At 42.7% G+C, this 23,381-nt stretch overlaps 1 protein-coding gene across 3 annotated transcripts in view; it reads right to left on the reverse strand.

Annotated features, from left to right (window-relative positions):
- The window catches only part of ndrg3a (ndrg family member 3a), a 33,865-nt gene that overhangs the window by 5,913 nt on the left and 4,571 nt on the right, over positions 1-23,381 (reverse strand). For 2 of the 3 annotated variants that reach the window (XM_086291534.1, XM_086291533.1), the window contains exons 2-9: positions 10,867-10,948; positions 8,829-8,861; positions 2,363-2,468; positions 2,127-2,247; positions 1,822-1,884; positions 1,661-1,721; positions 631-717; positions 15-71 (exon numbers count right to left, since the gene is read on the reverse strand). In XM_086291534.1, coding sequence (XP_086147660.1) covers positions 15-71; positions 631-717; positions 1,661-1,721; positions 1,822-1,884; positions 2,127-2,247; positions 2,363-2,468; positions 8,829-8,861; positions 10,867-10,923 — 585 coding nt within the window. In that variant the 5' untranslated portion in view covers positions 10,924-10,948. Of the gene's footprint in view, positions 1-14; positions 72-630; positions 718-1,660; positions 1,722-1,821; positions 1,885-2,126; positions 2,248-2,362; positions 2,469-5,474; positions 5,850-8,828; positions 8,862-10,866; positions 10,949-23,381 lie in introns of those variants that run through there. The other variant, XM_086291535.1, reaches the window with a different exon arrangement.

Consider the following 23,381-nt stretch of genomic DNA (forward strand, 5'->3'; position numbering starts at 1 on the left):
TAAGTCAGACTCACAGTGCTGAAGTGGTGAGCCATGACGATATCCACCAAGTTACTGGTCCATCCAGAAAGCTGCACACAAGAGAAAGACGAGCCGCGGTAAGATACTAACAAGATCTGATTTATTTCTGGAGAGTGGACTAATTAGAAGTAAATAAACTGACATAGCAATCTTCAAGTTTTATGATTGTGAAGTGATCTACTGCTACTATAAATGCACAGTCCCTAGATTCACTGGTATATCTATGTCAGCTGGTATACCTGCATTTTAAAACTCTTGAGTGCTATAAACTTCGTAAATGGAAGAAATTGCTCAGGACTTTTCCTCTTTGCCATGTTTCAGACTTTAATAACAGCTCATAAAAGTGTGATGTTTTAAATGTATATGGCAGAAACGACACATCATATTATTATCACAGTAAAAGAATGTCTTCCTCATACAACCTTGTTGAATATTCACAGCGAGAGCACCATAGTAAACACAGTGTTTGTTCTTTAAGCCAAGAGGGGTGAGCTTTTATAGAATTTTTAACTAGGTAGTTGACTAGTATTGACTAGTCTTCAGAAGGCAGCATTTTCTCTTTTCATATATGATGAAAATCCTGGTCATCGATGAGGCGGAAATACTGACCTTTGAAGCAGCCCAGTCAATCCAGCCTTCAGCACACGGGTCGACATTAATGAGTACCAGCCCCTCCACGAGGGACGGGTTGTTCAGCTGTGAAAGTAAAGATGCACGAGGATGAGAGCTTTTTAACAAAAATGTCTCCCTGTGTTTTGTTTTGTTTATTAATTTCTTTATCATTTTTAAATCATATTGTAGTTTAATCTGAGCATCTGAACAAGGGAAGGTTCTCCCAGGAGCTACATCCTCACAACAACAAGTTGGTAACATTTTGATGATGTTGCGTGTCCTCTAAAGAAGCAAAAACATGATTAAAAGTGAAGCATTTCTGTTCTGTTAAATGATGATGGAGTCACAAACCACTTCTAAATCAAGGGGTGCAGCTTTAGAACTTCCTGTAGACAAAAAGAGAGTATCTGGGGAAATCTAAGATCCAATGAGAGGGCAGCGGCTGCTGCTTCATCAACACGATGCTAATGCAGCACGGCAGCATCTGCTGCAAATCCATCATGGGAAAACATTTTGCTCCAAGCCAGTTAAAGCAAGCAATGCGTTTCAGAATCAATTTTTCCTCATTAATTCTAAATAAGAAAAGACTGTCCACGGAGAGCCCAACTCTACAATTCCTCATTTCCACACCTTCCCCTTTTACCATCCTCTCTTTTTATCAGTCATTTTTTAGAGCTCCCTCACTGCTCTATGTCACTTCTAGATCTTTCTGCTAGCTTGTGCTTATTTTAGCTGCACTGTACCGAATGCAGAAACAAAGCAGTAGCAATGGAGAGAGAGATATTTAACCAAGGTGATTCATCACCTGGGGAATGGCAGCATATCTAGCAGACTGTAGAGGAACCTGATGCCCTGTGTGGGCTTGATGGGAGGCTTTAAAGTTCAGTGTGACAAACTGTGTGGTCTGAAAACCTTTAATTATTACAGGCGAGACAGAGAATCACACAAATAAAGACATCAAGGGCAAGGAAGAACAGAAATATAAGGATGGGTGAGTCTACACGCTGTGGTCCTGCTGTGGACTTACCGCAAAGCGGGTGAGGATATACGCTCCTGCTCCCACGCCGATGCCGATCACGCTGTTCACCCTATAAAGAAACTGCTCGTTAGTGTGTGGCTGAAGATGAATAATTCATTTATGGCAAAATCATCTTATCAATAATTAGCTATCAGCCAGGGGACACTCACTTCAACTGAGTCAACACAGAGGGCAGCATTTCAGCCAACTCATCCATGGTTGGATAGCGATACCTGGGCACGAGCGACACATGTGAGTCCACGCGAGCAGTAAGGAAAATGCTACCTTCAAGTTCATTCATAAGTTTAAATACTTCAGGAACAGACTGGATGATGACTGCACTTCAATTAGAAAATGAACCAACAGCTCACTTTCCTTTCTATGCACACAAATTGATTGGAACTCTCTCAACAGCACTGATATGAATAAATATGTACGCGTTCATCGGCGCGTGCAAAACCAGTCTGACACTCACCCGCTGGGAAAGGGAGGCGCTCCCTCCTGCTGACCGGGCGCATCGACGTGAACCACAGCAAAGTGCTGGGTGATCTCCTGCATGTCCTCGTAGTTAAACAGGGTGTTGAAGCAAGACTTGTCTAGAAAGGTGGAAAGACGTAGACATAAAATGTGACAGTGCAGGGGTTAACGTTCTTTGTTAGACGCAAAGAACAGAGCACTGCATATTGATGAGCTTATTTTTGGCCGACTCACGGTTGAGGCCGATGTCGTGATAGGTGAGGATGATGGGTCGGTTGCCCTTGGGAACGCCTCTCATTGTCACATGGAGAACGCCATGTGGCGTTTCAATGTCGTGCTCCTGTAGCCAAAGAGGAGGAAAAAAAATAGTTCAGGACTAACACAGGTGGAAAGATAAAAAGCTTCCACATATGACCGCTACGACAACAATTCTGTTATAGCTGTTACAGCGTTACCCCAGAACTCCAGCAGAGTCCAAAAATCATCTAAATAAAAGAAGAACAATTGTTGTATGGGATTTTTCTCTTTCATCTCTGCCAAGCACAAAACAAAGACGCTTTCTGTCTCATTTCCCCAAAAGGCAGACATAAAGGCAACATTTTAGCTAAAACGAGCCATTTCTAGCATACTGATTGAAGTCTGCATCAAAGCTCCAACATGGAGCCACACACAAACTAAAGTAAACAACCCACAACAAACAAGACATTTGGGTTATATCTTGAATTGGGCATGCAGAGGATAAACCTTTTGTCGCCAGCTCACATCCCCTGTGCCCTCGGACAAACAAAGCACTGAATGGCCAGTTCAGGAAAACAGTCTTTCTATCCAAGGGTCTGAACCTCACAGTTCTTTTCACAAGAATGACTTTGCAAAAATGCCAGCATCATTTGTCTTCACTCAATGTCTTTGCAAAAAAAAAAAAAAAGACCCATTAAAATTCAAAGTGTTCATACTGGCTTCATTCTCTCTGTTGCTTTACAATTTGGGTCGAACACTCAGGGGGCTTGAGTACCTTAAACACACCGCTTCTGCAAAGGAAAACATTAAGAGGCTTCAACATATTTTCATCTGGCACTTAATCTGTGTGGAAGATCCAGAAAGATGATCAAGATAAAAAGAAAGACTGTTTAACGATGACACAGCAAAAATAACAGTGCCTTAATATTGTTTACAGGATCCAAAGACAGGGCAGGAAGTGACATTAAGAGAAACAATAAACTACACAAGAAGAGGCAAATGCATTTCCCAGATTCCCCCAGAATCACCGAATCATCATGTTACAATGCACAAAACCTCCCAAGATCAGCATGATCTGCAGCTGCAAACTACACCCTGCACGTTCCAGCCACATGCATGCACGCTAGGGTGTCTGTGCTGCACAGAACAGCGGGTGGTGCCTCATCCGCTTGCCTCGTCAGAAGGCCCACTGGTCATCAATAATAAAGAGAGAGTGAGCCTGAGTGGAAGAGAGACACAGGTTACGGCTGACAGACTAAGAGGGGAGTGTGACTGACTGTACGCTGCCATTTTTCCCCTGCGTAATCTCGGCCGCCTGCATTTAACTGACGGACATGTGTCCCAGTATCTTCAGAGATAAAGGCTAATTCTCAAGGGCGAGACTGCACTGACTTACATCTGCAATCTATAATAAGAGGAAAAATACTCATCATGTCAGCAACAGCGTGAGATATTTGCTTTTGAGTGGGAGTTGCTATAGCGATTAGCCTGTCGCACAACACATGAAAACTGCATTCAAAAACACCACAAAGTGATGCTCAAGATAGCGAGCTACAAAACAGCTTCTCATTATAACCTGTATTTCTCAGATGGCACAAACCCTAAAGAAAGCCTATCTGCTGACAGGAAGCTCTGCCCTCATCGAAGGGCTTTTAATGAAGCGATTCTGTAACCTCGGTCTGGTGAGGTGACAGAACAACCTGTTAAAGGTGAAAAAACACTCTCACCAAGGCTGTGTTGCTGCAGAATCTTTAAGGTTTTTTAGACAAGGACAGAGTCAAGGACACTCAGTGCTTTGCTCTGAGAAACAATATAAATGCACTTTGTTCAAATGCTGGTATTCTGTTGAGTCTATGTGCTATACGTGCACCCTAACATGTGTTAGGTAAACCGGCGGAGGAAATAGAGCATGAAAGCAAAGAGTGACAGAGACAGGCTGGACATCTAGAGAGGGGAAAAAAGAAGGAGAGCACTGCAATGGCATCAACCTTTTCCCCACTTTAATACATTCATGATAGCTAGCATTTTGACGAAAAATACGTTAAGGCATTTGGGCTGGGTTGGAGGTGAAATGTGAATACTGAGCAGAGGTTTTATGCTTTGAGGAGAGGGGCCTTTCTGGTGCCACAAATGGGTGAGTACTCATTTTTCAAAGAAACATGGTGAGAGAGTTGGAGTGAGATGAAAAAAAAAAAAAAGAACAGAGCACTTTGTCATGCTGATCTTCTTCCCGCAATTCACTGCCTATCAATCCCTCCTCTCAGTTTACTCCACCCTGCCAGGAGAGGCATCAATCACCACTGGGAGCAGCATTACTGGGCGGAAACACCAAGCAGTCTGTAAATGACTTAAGTGCACACATGCAAGTGGACAGAGCCCGGGATCATCTCGGGTACAGGCCAACCTCATCCATTTCTGACACTAACACGACCCTCCCCACCTGCAGCACACACAGTAAGTGTGTGTGCCATCAAAGCAGTGGGCTGAAACAACAAACTCAAGGACTCTGCGGGGAAGGAACAACCCGCTACAGTGGCTTTGGTGGTTTCTTGTCACGGTGTGTGGGGTGGGTGGTGAGTGACCTCCCTGTGATAACAGAAAAAAAGAACACAATGCACACCTGCAAAACGCAACATCTACAGCAATTCACTCATCGCCGGAAAGACATGATGAAGACATGCAGAAACAAACATGTGAGATCCACACACACAGTTACCAACAACCAGCTGATGGATATTGACAGGCGCACATCCTAAAACACTTGAGCACAACACAAGCATCTTTCATATCATCACATTAAAATGCACAACTGCACCCTGAGCAGCTTTAGACTGTGCAGGCTGCACATATGGACGCTGTGTGACCTGTAGTTGCACGCACATACGCACACGCACACACTGAACAAATGGTCACCCCATACCAGCAGCTGCCCAGAGAGCACGAGTCCCATCAAAGCCAGACCCCAGAGCTATTCCCTTCGTTTAGCCAGCTGCTGTCGGCATGTCTTTGGAGAAACAGCACCACAACACCCCTAATCTGAACCAGAACCTCCTTGAAGCACGGACAGAGCCAGGTGTGTCGAGTCAGGCGAGACACGTTTGTCACTCACCGCTTCATTTCCAGCGCATGCAATCTGGTCCAGGTCCAGAATAGCTGACATGGTTTTCCCACACAGGAGAGGAGTGGTGTAATGCTATGTGTGAGTGTGCGCTGGGCAGCTTTGAAGCCCTCAGAAAGGAGCAGGAGGAGGGAGGGAGCGTTGGTAGGAAGTGAGGGATGTAGGGTGAGGCAGCTAGAGCAGTAGCGACAAGGAAGGAAGAGAGGGAGGAGAAAGACACAGCAGATGGAGTGAGGAGGAGAAGGAAAAGTAACCTGAATGAAAGCAGGAGGGGTGGGGGATGGATACGATGCAGAGAGAACAAGAGAGAGAGCGACGGAGACAAGAGGTGGGAAAGAGAGCAGGAAAAAGACAGAGGGGGAGGAGAGTGAGACTGCAGTTTGTGCTTGGTAGTCACAGTGCGTCCATACATCCAGTCACTGGTTCTTCTAATTGGATTGCGGAGGGTCAGGTGGGTAGAGGCAGAGGGCGGGGTTTGGAGGAGAAAAGGAAAGGGGGAGGGGGGGAATGGAAGCGGGGTGATGGGGTACAAAGAATGCAGTCCAGGAAAATGTGCAGGCTGCTGACGTCACGCTGTCTTATTGATGAGGAGAGGAGGCTGACTTTGACGGCTCGCCCTGGGCTGTTTTCTGCATCAGCAAAATGGCTGCTTGTCGCCAAGCACCGTATCCACATTTATTTTTGCATCACATTTCATCCGAATGGCTTTAGAACCCTGAAATATCTCCGTGTGAGTGGATATAATCAGATCCAGCTCACAGCAAGAGTGGACTAGCGTATAACGCAGCAGGAGGGCTTACGATAGCAATAGCTTTGCTGCGGATGTTGGCTCATTCAAGGCACCACTTAATCATGTAAATGACTGTCAAGTAGTGACTCTGACACTGAGCTTTGGCTAATGACTCCTCGTGTTCCAGGCTTACGAGCAAAAGATAGCAAGCCACCTTTTCCCCTTACTATCAAAACAGGACATCATCAGGATTTATGTCCTCTAAACTTGCTGCTGAGTCATTTGATCCACGTAGTGTATTGCTCTCTCCTTCTCACTCTCCTACCATCAGTACAACTCCTAACGGTGCAGGGTGTCACGCCTTTGACGGGGTGCTCAGTGCAGCCAATGGCAAACATGTAGACACAGAGTTTGTGAGGTTATAAGGACCAGGGTCTCTTTATTGGTTAATCATATAGCAGCATGTTTGGTTGTAGACCAGTTTCTCTGATTTATTTCCTTTCTTAACCCACAGAGGGTGCCAGCGAAACACATGTAGTCATTTCATGCACTGAATCATCATGTGCCTCAGCAAAGCCCCCTGCAGCCTGAGGAGTCATACAGACGCACAGTGACACTATGATCTGCAGAGATTAGCTCAATTGCATCATTTCCAGAAAGTAGGGTTTGATTTGAACCGATTTTTGTATACTAAAATGCACCAGCTCAAAACATTGTTTACCTGTGACACGGTCAGTTTGATGACAATTGTGTTAATCATATGTTATAGTCTACACAGCCACAAGATCTCCGTCCAGTGTATCAGAAAGCTTTCTGCACAGTCATCTTCACAACACTAGATGAGAAAGCTGTTCTAGCAACACATGGCAGCTCAGCATGTTACCAACACAGTTAAGGTTCTTTTTTTCCATTTAAATTGTCACATGTCTGGAGCTATCGAACAGCCTCGTGGCGCCCTCTAGTGCGCATAATGAGACAGTGAGGATTTGAAAAGCCACAGACTAAATAATGAGAAAGTTGGGCAAAGTTATAAAGAGAAACTGCTATTTTAAAAGTACACACTTCCCTGAAAATGCAAAAACCTACACACTGCATACAATATATAAAACGCTATACATATATAGAAACAATAAACAAAGCTTAAGCAAAAGTTTAAAAAATGGACTTAAAAACATAGCAGTGCGAGACTGCAGCAACACCATGACACTAAAACTATTTTTGAAATGCACAGTCAGCATTCTGGGTTTGAGGAGTCTGTCACACACCTTCCTCTCCCTTTCCTGGCATAAGCAGAAAATTGTAAGAGAAACAAAGCTGCAGCAGTTTGAACCTTTAGGTTCCCTGACTCCACCCCACCACCACTGTCCTCCTCTGCAGGTATGCACAGCTCTGGCACGACTCCTGCAGTACCTGTGGACTGCCTGTGGTGGGAGCTTTAGCAGCAGGAAGAGAGCAGCTGGATTCATCCTCCAGCTGCTGGAATGTCACGGCTCAGAGTGATGTTGCGGCAGGCAGGACCCCTCCCACACAGGTCTGATGTCTTGTATAGGGTGTGTTCTCCTTTTATCTTAGTGTTATTACGCTGCGTGACGGGTTCAGTGTTATACTAAATATTTACAAGATATTTACTCCATCACGTCTATTGCCAAATGGCCAGATTACCAAATCAGGAGGAACACCAGCACAGTTTGTTAACACTATAAATCTTTTAAGAGAATTGAACCTTCTCACGATCCATCATCAGCACCCTTTTTAGCAATTTCCCATCTTCAGCTGCTCCCTTATTCACAGGGGGTCGCCACAGCGGTTTAATTGATTTGGATTTGAGTTTTTACACCAGTTACTGTTCCCAAAACAATCTTCTCAGGATCAAACTGGGAATTTTTCACTAGTTAGGCGAATGTGTAAAACCACTACACTGTGAACTGCCTGAGCTTCCTGAGTGTGACCATGTGAGGTCATAATGGCTGAAAGGCAAATGAGGTCAAACCACCAGTGGGACGGATTCAGGTTCAATTCTCTCTGTAACTGACAACAGCATGACTTCAAAGGGAATCACAAAAAAGTGGTAATAAAAGATTACACGGTGAACACGAGCAGCTGACTGACTGCAGGATTGTACGCACATGAATGTCTTAATAATAGTTCTGACAGGATGCTAAGGAGCATGCAGCTTGCCTGCTCCGGCTAACATGCTTACTCTCTTCCCCCGCCTGCGTCGGCTATATTTAGCTCTGCCGGGATGCTGGAAGGAGGCGTGACTGCAGAAAGTGAGCTAGGGATGAAAGGTTTAACCCTTAGCAGTCATGATGGCCATTAAAACACAGCACAGAGCTTTCCCCAGCATCGTGACTCCTCCTCCTGCAGGAGAATCGTTGCAAGAAAAAGCAAACTGCCCAAGAGGTGGAAGGCTGGCAAGCCTTCTCCTCATTCTAAGACATAAAAAAGGGGGGATCTGGAAAACTGCTTCCTCAAGGTTAATAACTCTTCTTCTGGAATGACAATTATTTTGAGTAACGTGCTCGGATGTACAAAGAATGCATGGGTTCAGCAGTGTGGAGCTGAGAATGAATCATAATGCTAAATTAACAGTGGGAGCAGAGAGCTACACTTACCTGGCAGTCGAAATCCTGAAAGTTGCGTGCATTCTGCGTGAAAAGGAAAAGAGGAGAGTTAAATGTAGCGTAGTATGCTAAAGCTGGTAATCACTCTTAATGTGTTTGTGTAACCCCACCAGATGGATGGGAGTGTGGTGCAGGATGTATACATGTGTGCAGACAAAATGGCAATAACCCATGTCTGATTACATTTATATCCATGACATTCATGCAGCTCTTCACGGAGCTGTTGATAACTTATCATTAGCTCCTTAGTTTAACAGCATCGAAACTAAAGTCTTTGCTTCACATAATACATGTGATGGTGCACAATTCTGACGTTTTTATGTTAATTTGCATTGTTTGAGGCCTGAGTGGGCAGCCGACCACAGAAAAGATGCCACTGGGATTGAGTTGCAGGAGAGACCAGTGGGGTGTACATGCTTTTAAACGGAGATGGTTTCTACAGAGCGGTCCTTTTCTTCTTCTAACTGCCTGTGCAGCAGAAATCTGGATACAAATCCACCACTATAATGAAATAATGTTGAGATGTGATGAATGTAATGCAAGTAAATGGGGTTGCTTTGATTTTTAATGTTGGGTGAATTACAAAATCGCTATTGGAGTGGTTAAAGAAATGGATGGATAGATTCACTGCACCATGTCAATCATCACACTTTACAGGGCATCTTGATTGCAGTCAGGTGACTCAACATATTAAAGAGACTTTTAAAAGGCTTCTTTTACATAGTCTGGGACGGGAGACGGTGCAATGAAGGTTACAATGATGAGCTAAAACGAACAGCAGCCACCTATGCGTGCCATAGACACGACCTACATATTAAAAATCAGTAAAGGCTTGAGTAAAGCTGTGGTACGTGGTGCCACAAGACAAAGGGGGAAAAAAGTCTTGTCCAAGTCACTCAGCTTAACCATTTCTTTTACATCTAACAAGTTAACTGGAAATACTGACAGCTTGGTCTCCTTATAAATATCAGACCTTAAAGAAAACTAAGATATGAACTACACTGTGATTGGCCAAAACTAACAGGCCTGTTTTGCTTTTATTAAAGGCACTTTAATGTCATACTAAATGACAGGATACATTTATAACCTTCGCTGGCTACCTAGGTGCTCTGAGCTTGACCAGTGTAATAAGAAATTATCAGTCGGCAGTCAGAACCAGTTTCCACCACTTTTACAGAAATGAGGATCCTCCTTCATCATTGTTATCACATCATCAACATCATCTCAATCCACTTTGAAGACTCATCTGTTTAATGAGCTGACCACTAGGTGGAGTGAGAGGTCAGTGCCAGTCTCCTCTATTTCAATGATTTCCATGATGCATTTTCCCCACTCTGTCTTCTAACATAATACATTTACCTTAACTGGCATAGAGCACACTCAGGGAAATGTTCTCATTCTTCAAATCCACCCCTGAGGTGACGCAATCCCCTAAGAGCCGATACATAATCACACACTCCTCCCTCTGAGGCACGATATGCTCCTGACTGTGTCAGTGATCGGGGTACAGAACAAAACAGACACATCATCATCATCGTCGTCATCATTATTGTTCTAATCAGTTAATCAGGTGTTGAGAATGAAGGCGGGAAGAAGGAAAGACAGGTAGCGCTTCTTGTCTCTTTCTGCTTTTATTGTCCCTCACTCGCTGCAAACTTTCAAGCTTCAGAAATAAAAGAGATGAGTTTCTTTTAGCTTTTCCTTTGATCTCTTTACCTCCTCGCCAGACTGTTTTCTCTGCCTCTGTTACGTATTCTCTCATTGCTTCATTCTGTCTACAACCCCTTTTGCCGCCCCCCCCCCCCATTCCCTTTACACTTGAGCATATATGAATAATTCACTTTGATGAACGGCACTGCAGAGCATGCATGACTAGTGTATTAGCGTATGTATTTTCCTGGGAGTGCTGTAGTGGGTGCTTATTCATTTTTAGGAGACAACACATCTGTTCATTTTATGTGTATGGTTACAAAAAATTAATCTTGTCGCCTCTGCAGCTTGTCATCACCTTGTTCTCGCTGCAACTCACCTTATTGGTCAGCAGCGGCTTGATCTCAGTCAGCTGTACATCCTGGAGCTCATCCATCTTCCTGTCGGATCACTCGAAACCACTGTCCAAGAAGGAAAAACAAAACATTTTCATCAGGAGGAGGACCGCATGCTGCCAAAGACACTTAAAATCTCAGATTAAAAGATGTCCATCTTTCTATTTTGCCTTTTTAAAATTCACACTAGCGCTGTGATACTTATGCTGTTATAAGAGTCAGACACAGAGGGCAAAGGGCCTCATTTCTGCTCCACACAGGTAGTGAGCAAACGCAAATATATATCAGGCCAGATTTAACAAAAAGTTTTCTCATTTGTTTTCCCCTTGAAGCCAGCCGTTTGTCCCTGCTCGTAATTACTGAACAAGAATCCTGACACAGAAGTGTCCCCCTCCCCCACTTTCCCTGAAATGCTACCTATTTTGCCCCCCTGTTTGCACAAGGTGAGGACAGGAAGTAGCATTGAATTTCTTGGCCGTTCCTAGAAGCGTGGCTCATGTTGCACATAGCAGCAGATGGAGGCTCTAACTCTTCTAGGTCAATGCTTACAACCGGCAAGCTAAAACCACAGCAGACAGCCTTTCTATAGATGGATGGCATTAAAAGAACAAACACACACTATGCTAGGAGAAACAAGCAAAACGTGTAGGCAAATGCAATTGGATGGAAGACCGGCCAACTGCTACCTTTTAATCACTTCCTGAATCCAAGCCAACCCCCCTTGGAATGACATTGAGCTGCTGGTATCAGATAACCTTCAATTGGTTAGAGAAGAGTCAAACAGCCAAGTTCCAGCAGGAGACACCAGAATAGATGACGTCACGCCATGTTTGTTTTACCAGCAGTTTCACCCTGCAATTGCCTGACAAAGGTCTAAACCCACATCTGCCTGCTGATGGATGAATCGGCTCAGGGGTCGTACTGGACTAATAACAGATTTCAAATTGCATGGGAAAAAGCCAGGGAAGCAGATGGCAACAAGTGAGCACAATCCTCAAATTACATAAAAAAAACAGTTCAGAGAAAGAAAAAAAAAAGTGGAAACATCCAGGATTGGAAGGACTCAGCGATCAGTAAATGGGGAGTGAAAACATGCCAGGCAAAATCCCTGCTGACAAATCCGGCTTGGGAGTGGAACTAAATAATATTTAGACAACTGAACAAGGAAAAGAAGAAAAACAAATATTCTGCATGCTTGAGCAGATTGGGTGTATTGGTCGGATCAATCCAATACTTCCTCAGGCCGTCACAGAAAGGAAGGAGGCAAAGACCTGCTTTATTTGTAGCTGGCTAGTGGGGTAATTGAAGTGTTTAGTGCGACGGGGGTCAAGGCAAGCTTAAACTGACAGGCTGACTGGGTGGCTTTCATAGCCTAACCCCACTGACCTCACCGCCTTCTATCCTCTACACCAGCAATATTACAGAAGCAGAACGCTTGCTTTTATCTTGAAAACTGCTCAAATGCTCTACACCTTTCTTGTGAGCGACTTGCTTTGTGCAACCTGGCGTTGCACAAAAATCAGCCTCTCTTAGACAGGCACTGTTCATTAATCTCACAGCATTTGAATTTGTGCTTTCCTGTATAAGCTTGGACCCAGTAGCATATACATGTCACCTTCAAAACAGCACAGCAGCTCTGAGTGCATATTATACCAAGGCAGGCTCACACACTGAATCTTCAGTTGCTCAGCTCATCATTGCTTTGTAAAATGTCCTAAACAGCCACGACAGGAGAAAGAAAAATAGGTACACTAACATTTTTACTGGGTTTTAGAGTGTGGCTGTGATGGGTAAGGTTAAAACAATTGATTGCTAACAACTTTACAATCAAAATATTGGCAGAACATTAACAATAGCAGAAGTCAGTTTGTTGCTTCCAGCTGTTTTTAGAAGTCTTTTTTTCTATGTTTTCCTTTACATGCTTACTTCACTTACTGAGAGCATCACAAAGCAGAGTGAGAGAGTTGGACCTATTTATGCACATGGCATAGTGCATCATCAACAAGGTGTGAAAGAATTGATCACTGACTTCCTCAATTCACAAAGGTGAGCAAGTAGCTTCTCTATTATCGAGGTGACTTCCTAAATATAGAAGCCGAGGCAGGAAAACTCACAATGTCACGAGGGTTACCTGCCTCACTCTGTCACTGTTGTGGATATATGTGAATGAAGCAGAGAGGAACACTAACGTAACGCTAAGTCGACCTCATCTAAATGACAAAATGCCATCATTTATCAGACTGATGAAGCCGGAAATGTTACATATCATGTGACTGTAAATTGGGTACAGACTAGCTGTATCCCAGAGCAGCTCTGCTGGTCTCATAACCCCTTGTAACAATGCAGGTAAAGAGCACCAGATCACATTTAGAAACATCCACTGCCTTCGCCACCCTTTTCCTGCCTACTCTATGTCTGAGCTACCATTCAGCATCTACAGCTGTTGCCATAGAGACAAAGCTGGTTGCTGATGTTTATTCTAAACTGGGATAGACCCAAGGGACAGATGTAAGGCAAAGAAACAAGGGGAATAGATAATGGTAGAAATGAGAGCTGCCGAAACACGTTTTGAGCTTCATTTCCTTCAATGCCGTGGAACAATGCTCGAGTGTAACACATACATGTTATCTCGATGATAGCAAAGAATTCTATAACTGTAACAGGAAATGATTCCCAGGCTACAGCAGGGAAATTCACTTTGCAGCTTGCAAGGTTTGTCCCACATTCACACCGCACCATGGATGTGGAGGAGGATGGGGGAAGGATTCAAAGTGCTGATATGGAACAAGATCTTCCTGCCTTAACAGTATTACCATCTGTTGTAGCCGATCACTCACAAACAAATACTCTCTAATACCAGATTCTGTTTTACTCAGCTCCACCTGCATTAATACGAGTAACACCAGATTACATGCTGGATCTCACACTTTAATTTCCCACATCTGTGCTCTTCAGGTTCTTTCTCCTGCAAAAGCGTGTTGCTTTTAGGAGAGCCTCATCGCCAAGGATAAATATCAGCTCACACAACGAGGAAAGGAGCAGGCAACAGAGGATCCTGCAGAAAGTGTGTCAAGAGAAAACCCACATGAGGCTCTTTCGACACTGAAAAGGTCATCTTTCATTACATTCTAGAGTCAGCAGTGTCTCTGAGAGACCAGGAGGTCTTCCAATTCTGGCAAAATGACTTTATCGGAAGAATTGCAAAGACATGCTGAAATCTGTCAGTTTAATAAAGGGATAACTCATTTACCATCGCCCCCCTCCCCTCCCCGCTCTTCTGCTGGCAAGCACTCCTGCCTACCTCACACAGAACATCCTGAGCTTTAAGCAGAGACAGAGCCAGTCTTTGCTTTAACAGTGAGACGCAAGCGCCTGAATACATCCGTGTGTGGACACAGTGGCGCATGCCAAACACTTCCTTGAGATATACCTCGTCTCTGCCAACAAAAGGAGTCCTGTAGCTGCCATGTCAGCAGGCATCCCTGAGTGATTGATGAGCAAATCCCCCTCCTCCCACTTTTTCCTCTCTCCCTCATCCTCTCCTTCTCTGCACTCTCTCCATCTTTTCCTTTTTCTGCTCATCTCCATCACACCTTGGGCCATCAGGAACTGTTTGCAGGTGATGTGATGGGCAACTGAAAGCCCAGCTGTGCCACCACTTAATTTAGCCCTTTTTCACCATGGCAACAGTGACTTCAGATTTACTTGTTTACGTCATGGCCGCACTTTTGACTCTGGCCTCTCTGCTTTCGTGCTGAATATCAGCACAGTGACCTCATATTAACGTGCCTCCAGGGCTACGAAGACCCTGACTCAGCCATCAGGTGTACTGCTATGGCGATAAACAATGAAATCCTATCGACTCACTGTCATCCGGCACGGTGGGAAGAGGATTACAGCAATGACGGTGGGGTTCAAATGAAGGACTAATTAACAACCCCCAAGAAAACCAATTAAAAAAAAACAAAGCTCACAAAATGTTACAAACATGGTTTTAAATTTAATTTTTATATAGAAAACTACAAAACAAAAAGTTTCAGTTCTGCTGCATTGCTTCTGATTTGATCTTTAATCTTGCACCTTTCCAGGTTTACAGTTCTACACATTTTAAACATTTCACTTCAACAGTACAAAAAGCATCTTAGTCATTGGTAATGTGTCACTTTGCCCTACCACGCATTGCCTTTTTAAAATTCAGAATCCTTATGGTTTATTTATCTTAATGACTTTAACTTCAAACTATCCTCTTAGGCTGATCTAGATTCATTTGAAGTTTGTTTTCTGTGGTATGTAAAAGGGATTCTTGCTTAAAAGCAGCGAAGATTTATTTTCATGTTTTGATCCTCTGAAAGTCGGTGCTGCAAAGTTTTCAGCTTGCACAAAAAAAATTTTAAAAAAAATTAAAATGACTTGAGACACTGGCCAAAATTTGCAAAGAGTAGTGGTGGATCACACTAAAGCTCTGTGCAGGAACTGTATCCTCCATAGAACAGCGCATTTCTAAACTGATGATGCTTGACAGGTCAGCTCGCTCTCTGTGAGAGTTTAAGGTTTTTGGTGAACTCGGGTGCGTTTTGATTTTTTATGACCACACATCATTTCACACAGAACAAGAGGGAAAGTTCAGCAAAGCCTTCAGATCCCCTATAAGTCTCACCTTAATCCTCAAGAAACTAAGCTAATTTAGTGAGTGAAATGACAGACTAAAGTCAGGGATTAGAAATGGAAATTTACGGGCGCTCGCTGTGTGTGCAGGTGACCATGTGCCACATGACTGAAAGGCAGCAGCTCGAGTTTAAATCTGGCCTGAAAAACTTTCTGGCCCACACAACTTTCCAGTGGGCCAGATCCTGGTAAAAAAAAGAAGATGGAGAAGCAGAAACACTTCCATGGTAAAAAAAAAAAACTATCATGGCATGTATAAACATATGTCTGGGCTCATTTCTCCTTCCCCTGGTGCTGTTTTGAGTGGCAGTTTTTGTCTTTTGGATTTTATTAAAATTGTATTGACTTTATTCCTCGATAAAGCTTCTTCTTCTTTTGCTCTCAGTATTTTTATTCTAAAGTGAAATGGCTACTTTTGGTTTCCCAAGTTTACTGATCTGATCGTGCTGACAGCTCGACTGCCCAGAGCGAGGCCTGTAATCCTGGAGGAGCTGCAGAGGTGATGATGGGGGTTCAGAGCCGGAGCCATTCCAGCAATCATCATGGGGTTATGTGAGGTCCTTGGACAATAAGATGGACGCGCCTGGCGAGCTGACTAAGACCCAGGAACACTGTGTAATTTTATTGTGTTGCATGGAAATGAGACTACACTCACAGTTCCCTAACCACAGTGTAACCATATCTGGCTGCAGGACTTTTCGTATGTGATGGGTATTTACTGTGAGCGGTAATTACTGTGGAGGGACTGCACTCTTTGGAAATTAAATGTGGTGTAGTCCCAGGCATGTTACTACAAAGAAACATTTTTTGGCCTTAATATCAAACTGTGAGTGGAATGAATCCATATTACTTGCCAAAGGATTTCTCTTCTGTGGTTGCTGTCAGAATCCAGTATCTACTCTGAATCATCCAGTTGGAATCGAAGTGGATTCTTCCATCAGCTGACACAGAGATCATGCAAACAACTGTGGCTGTGGCCAAAAGTTATAGATAATAAAAGGAAAACCTCTAAACCACGTGATCTTTTCAGACAGGCAGTGCCAAAAGGACAGATACAGAAACTCTTAACACCTCACCTCTATTTATTTTTTCACATCTTTACTTGCCTCCAATATATGCAGATTTAATTTATTGAGCTTTTTAAAAGTTATTTCACTATTTGGTATTTTCTATTTAATTGTGCTCTTTTTCGGTAATTTTTACCTTCTTTTTTGTCATATTGCATCTAGTTACTCTATTTAAACGTTGTTGTTACAAGTTCATTTAGCCTTCAGTGTCATTCCCAAAAACTTACAATTAGAAATGTTCCTAAAAAAAAAAAAATCCATGGGAACAATACAATTGGAATTAAGTGGGAAGCATTAGATAAACTGACAGAGAATGACCCTTTAATATTTTAGCCGCTATAACACAAAATGTCCCAACCTTTGGGGAAAATTTAAGGATATTTTATTATCTAATAAATAACCCAGTTTGGTTATCTCGTTCTTGACTTGGGCCTATGACCAACTCACTTCCACTGACGGGACGCAGACTTATCTGCCCATCTGCCAAAATGTTACAATCACAGAGGAACACAAGCATGTCTGTCCTCAACTAAAACTCCTGTCCTCATTCAACACTTCAGCGATCTTCACATCACAATAGAAAACAGGCTAGCACAAATTCCACTAGCCTCCTGCCAGCCATTCAGAGAGCCCGACATCCATGTCTGCTCCTCTGTTTTCAATTTCGGGGTAAACACAAATCTGTGTAAACAACTTCGCCTAACCCGGGCACTGGTGCGGTGATGCCCTATTCAAGTGGAATCTTTCTAGTGTACAGTTACTAGAAATTTCCTTATCCTCACTTTTCGTAAACAGGCAAAGCCGGTGTTTATAGTTCTGAGTCTTTAGAGGCGACAATCCGCACCGGAGTAAAGCTAATGGGCTGTGACAAGGCTCAGTTGCAGATTATTGCTCTAACTGGGGTCATTTGGTAAGAGAATTAGAGGAAAAATCCATTCGTTTTGCATTTTCGCCCCCCCCTCCCAGCCTAGTCCCCTTGTTAGGTCACTAACAATGTAACTGACAGAAAGAATTTAAACCCAGAGAGATAATACCTGGGAGGAAATCCGATCTGGAGTCTGAGATGTTTTGTTCTCCACTGTGGGAAAAGCTGACCTATAACACGAAGCATCTCCTGCAGATACTGTCAGCAAACCCACACAGATGAACGAGCACAGACACACGGCACACACTGGCATGCACGCGCACTCGCACGCAGCTCCCCGTGTTTCATATCTGCGTAATTAAATGACAGCTTGCTCTCCTGGGGCTCCATCATCCTCCTTACAGCTTCTATTATTCTCCTGGTACAAGCTGGCAGAAGAGTTTTTCTTCTTTTGACAACATGAGAAAAAAACTATAACGAGACATGTTGCTGACATTTTTCTCAGGATTCAGTTGAAAAGGTATATTTTTATCCAAAATCCCAAATGTGGGGCAACACCCACAGCTGGTTTTGACATTAAACTTCTAAACAATGGCTTAGGCTCTGTAATAAATGAATACACGCCAATACGCATAGATGATCAGTGCATGGGAAAGCCTGCCAGAGAGAAGCTATTTCAGGACAGTTAATAAGACAAACAAATCTACCACCTCCTTGTTTGATCCTTCTAGGACTAATAAGGTCTAATAAAAGCTAAAAGCTGCATTACTATAATTGACTCACCCCTCTTTGAGAAAGGAATCTGAAGGCGCACTGACTCAGTCATTACTACATTTAATATCCTGTGCCTCCGGACAGTCATTACTCAAAATGCAAGTGATAAAAATGTTGCAGAGGCTGTACTTGGAGGGCTCACGGGACATTACACACATAGGAGCAATAAGGTTTAAGACCTATTCACCAGACAGAATATGTCCACAGAAGACTCACGACCTTGTCCTCTGACCAGTTATGTTCACTCTCGATGAACATGACATCGCTGTCTGTGATAAAAAGCTTTAGCGACACTGTAGTCAGTGCACTCATCTGCCTGCCAAAAAGAGAGGGCCCTCTTCTACTGACAGATTTCTGTAAAAAGGTAAACACACCTATTTACACTCACGCAATTTCAGACAACTAAAAGCTTAAAAAAATACTTAAAAAACACTAACACATTTCAATCCAGTTTAGCAGGGCTTCACTGGCATGAAAGACACTATAGTGGTAAAGCTGCTTCAATAGCCAACAGCTGCATGTGGGGAGTGTGTTCACTGAAATAAGATCCAATGAAAATGATATATAATACACATGTAAATGACATTAAACTGCTTAGCACAGCTATAGGGCTACAGACAAAGGTAACAAAGAGACAGACTTGCTGTCTCCCCAGCAGCAGGAGCACTAAACAGGCCACAAAGCATTACCTTAATGAGAGCACATTAACCCCATGCCCCACCAGCACAGACACTATGTTGGCAAAAACGAAGTGAGCTCTAGTATGATGACTACTGCTGATTTTATATTATAGCTAACATAATATACCATTAGTAAATTATTTAGAATTATCAGTATCACTGACAGTATATTATTCTGCATGTAAAAGAAACAAACATATGAATCACAAAACTAAAAGCACACAAACCAATATCTGATTCGAGGAACACTCAAATACAGATGGCTATATTATTGCTGAGCATTTTCTTCCCCCAATTATTAATAAGGAGACAAAAAGTTAACATTTATAGCAGATAAGACGCAAAAGCAGTGTAGGCGCATGTTACGTTTCTAGATGTTCTTATTCCGCTCTCTCTCCTTTGTGCGTCTTACATCTGTGTTGGCAACAATAACGCAAAGTGCTGTGAAACTGAGCACTCCAGCATCACCTAAGATCTGTAACAGTATCTCACGATATGAGATCTTTTTTTTTTTTTTTTTTTTTAAAAGAGCCTAGAAGAGTTTAGCATTAGTAGCATAAAGCCTGAAGCCTCCATTGTGGTGTCTGACAAATTTCCGAGCCACGAGGCTAAGAGTGATAACTATCTGATAACTTAATGGCAATTCCCAGTTGATATGGCCGTGACCACTTGAAAAATCTCAACATATTGCCTAACTTTACAGTAAATATATGTATATGTATTGTATGTGTTAAAAAAAGAAGGTGAGCAAAAAGATATATTGCACTTTGAAAGCTTGGTATTTACACCTGTCCATCGAATGGCGAAACTGACACGGGGAAGGCTGCGATAATTAACTGGACCGATTAATAAGTCTATCACCAGCATGGACACTTATGCACATGTCTAATCCTGCAGAGCAGCTAAGTGCAAGAAACCATCTTATTACTCGGTGAGTGCTTTTAAAGGATTCCTTAAGGAGGGCACTTTACCTGCTAATTGTCTTATGAGATTGAAGAGCACCATCTGGCAGATGTGATTCATAACAGCACATCTACGGGCATAATCAGCATGTTTTATGTCTTACATGAAGACGCACATGTCGAGAGAAAATCTCATGGTTTGTAAAAATACTTTTCATAACGTTCAGGCTCAACCTAAATTTACTTCACTAATGCAGACCCAGAGACCAACAGTAATATTTTCCACTGGTGTTCTGATGTTTCAGACCAGCAAACTGGAAACTCAATTTATCCATTATGCAGTTGTGGATTCGGGTGTTTGCAAGAGGGAAGCTGGGACATGAGTCAGCCCTCCCCATGCCCCACCCTCCTCACTACATTGTACTATATAGTCAAGCATCTATTCTGGTCTTCGTTTATAAATAAAGTAGTAGTCCTTGCACTAAGCTGCAACTTTATGAGAGCCTTAGTGGGCAGTGTGACTGGACCCCTGTGACTATATTAAACTGCATAGTTTAAAGTAAATACATCCAAATTTTCAAGTGTAATCACTAGAGACCAACATAATTTAACACTGCTTTAACTCGACACTGATGCTAAGATACCAAGCTGCATCCTCCGGGACTGAAAAATGAAGCCACCGTTGAGGTGTCAGAAACTGCACTTCCTCTAATAATGACTGGAAGTTAACTTGTCAAGTGGTTGGAGTTTTAATGATATTACCTAATGAATAATATGGCCTCCTGGAGTTTGTGCTTCAGTTTTAAGCTAATTAACACTTGATAACGCTTCTGTCTCATAAACATACTAGTCTGACCGGGATTTTAAGACCGGACCATAGCAAAGTACAAGCACTACATGAGAATGCATGAGGTTCATATGATTGCTCCTATTACTCCTCCTTGATTCTTTGGCTTAACATCATAGTTAGTCCTACTTGTGGAGCTGATTGGCTAACTGTGAATCCCCCTGCTGCTGCATTGGACCAGCTGCTTTTTCAAATGAGAAACTTTCATTTTTCCATCGGAAGAATCAGTCAACAATCAACTCCATTGCATGAAGTTGACTGATTGATAAACAGACTGGTAGGATCAAAAGACCTGAACCAAAGCAACATCAATTTGGACCAGAGCTGAGGTGTAACACAACCGACCTGTGCGTGTCTTCATTTGTAATTGAACAGCCATGAGAACGGAAACATAATGGACTTACGCACTTTGACTTCCTCGCTTTTTAAAAACACATGAAACCATTTATTGTGATAGAGACTTCACAGATTTTACCCTCCTCTATAAAAGTTCTCTGTGCATTTATAATGTATGTCACAAACACGCATATGAATTCACTTCATCTTTCCTTTAACTCCACAAAGCCCCGCAGGGCACTGACTCAGATGATCCTTTCAAACAATGATAAACAGACTTAATAAGAAAACAGTATTGCAGAAAACAACTGAGTTACTGTAGTGCAGCTGGGTGACATGGGGGGAAATCATATATCAGAAGTCACTGCATAGTCGGGAAACTTAGACCATTTAACATCTTCCAACTATGTTAAAAAATATAACGTTTCACTGGCGAATTTAATGTATCCCTAAAAAAAGTAAATCAAGTCTTGCAGCATTTTGTTAGCGTTCTGTTTCCACAAATGAAGTAGCTTGGCTATACAAACAACTATAACAGGGCTCTAGACTAACTTTTTGCCATGGGCGTACCGGTACGCCTAACTTTAAAAAGTTAGGCGTACCGGCACAAAAGTTAGGCGCACACAAATTTTATAATAATTTATATAATATAATGTGTTTTTCTGGATACACTGTGCTTTTTCAGCATTCAAAGATTGATGACACCGTGTCAGAGCACTGGCTATGATTTTCAGAAGGATCAGGCCTTAACTTAACAGAAAAGTTAGCAATAGTTATTTTCCTATTACAGCTACATCCACTTCTGTCGTGCCTAGGCTGCTCACTAGGGCTGGGTATCATCACTGATTTCTATAATCCATTCGATTCCGGTTTTCAAAGTCCCGATTCGATTCAACTTAGCCTCAGACAGTCAGATATATTATAATTCTGATCATTTATCAGTACTGACTTCATCAGAATTGTGAACATCACAGCAGATGCCTTTGTGTGAAAGTAACTGAGAATAAAACACAGAAAAACATGAAGGAGATTTTCCTGGTTTGGCTTTTTATAGCAGATAACCTTAAAAATATTCTACAATGTTCTGCATATAAAGTTTAAATTTCTTCAGTATTGAACAACAGAAAAAAAATGTCCGAGGTCATTTAAGTGAAAAAAGAAAAAGAAAAGAAAAAGACAGCAGCCGACAGCGCTGTAAACAACACAGAGAGAGAGAGCTAGCTGTGCATGAAGTGTGATTTTAATAGTCGTGGAAGCAAAACAGCAAAATTCATGACGACATTGATCAAATGTGACGCGCAGTTTGCTGCTTCTTTTGCTGCTTCTTTTGCTGCTGGCTCGGTGAATTTTGGTTGGAGAGAGACAAAACCTGCAGCTCAGAATCAGCGCAAAAAGACGTAATCACAGCGCGGACCCGACGCATCAGAACCGCTAATCTCCGACAGCGTGTCCGTCTACGGGCCGTCGGGTGAGAAAGCCGAGAAAGACAAAGTTGATTCTGAAGCGTCGGTCCGTTCTGTGTTTATGTCTTTGCGTGGAATCCGTGTACCTGCTCTCGTTTGCTGTTTGGTTGTTGTTGAAATGGTTTTGTGAGCTTTAATCTGAGAATCTGGCGTTTCTGGCAAAACACAGTTATATTTAAAAGTCGATTCAGGATTTAATGAATCGATATCGCTTTATTCAAGCTACTCACCTCCCACTTCCACCTGCACTTTCAACTGGACCATGGCCAATCAGAGAGGTCCCGCCCCTGACTATCTCTGATTGGTTTAGTCCACGATAGGGGCAAAATGTGTGTCTGTTGTTGACCACAGGGAAGGTTGCAGGTTTGTTTTTGGTTTTTTTGCTACCGGAACAGTTGGTCGCACAGGTGCAACCAAATATATTTTTTTAGTCGCACCACTGAAAAATTTGGTCGCATTTGCGACCAAATTGGTCGCACTCTAGAGCCCTGTATAACATTAAGCTATCATCTTTAAACTGGAATATTTTTTTTAGACAACACGTTTTCCCCCCTTCATGGTGCAGGGGAGAGAAATAGTCTGCAGATGCAGACCGAGCACAGTTCTGGAAAAATTGTTTTGCAGCACTGAGTGACAGAAGACATGCAATTACTAGCATGGGTTTACATACAACATTAAACTACATCAGCACAAATGCTGTCTCATCCTATACTTCATTATAAAACATATTAACATACCTTAAAAAAATCAATATACTGCCCAGGCCTAAGCTGTAGCTTCATGACAGACACCATTGATGAATCAATAGACATCAGAATATACAGGTCTCACATAAAGGACGCTTAATGATGGGTTACAAGGAAAAAAAATATCGCTGCTAAAGGACGAAGGACGAGACAG

Source organism: Aulonocara sp. 'chitande type north' Nkhata Bay, linkage group LG5 (assembly GCF_057382095.1).
Source record: "Aulonocara sp. 'chitande type north' Nkhata Bay isolate Kocher_YH1m ecotype deep benthic linkage group LG5, A_spYH_male_GT1.1, whole genome shotgun sequence".
Classification (NCBI taxonomy): domain Eukaryota; kingdom Metazoa; phylum Chordata; class Actinopteri; order Cichliformes; family Cichlidae; genus Aulonocara; species Aulonocara sp. 'chitande type north' Nkhata Bay.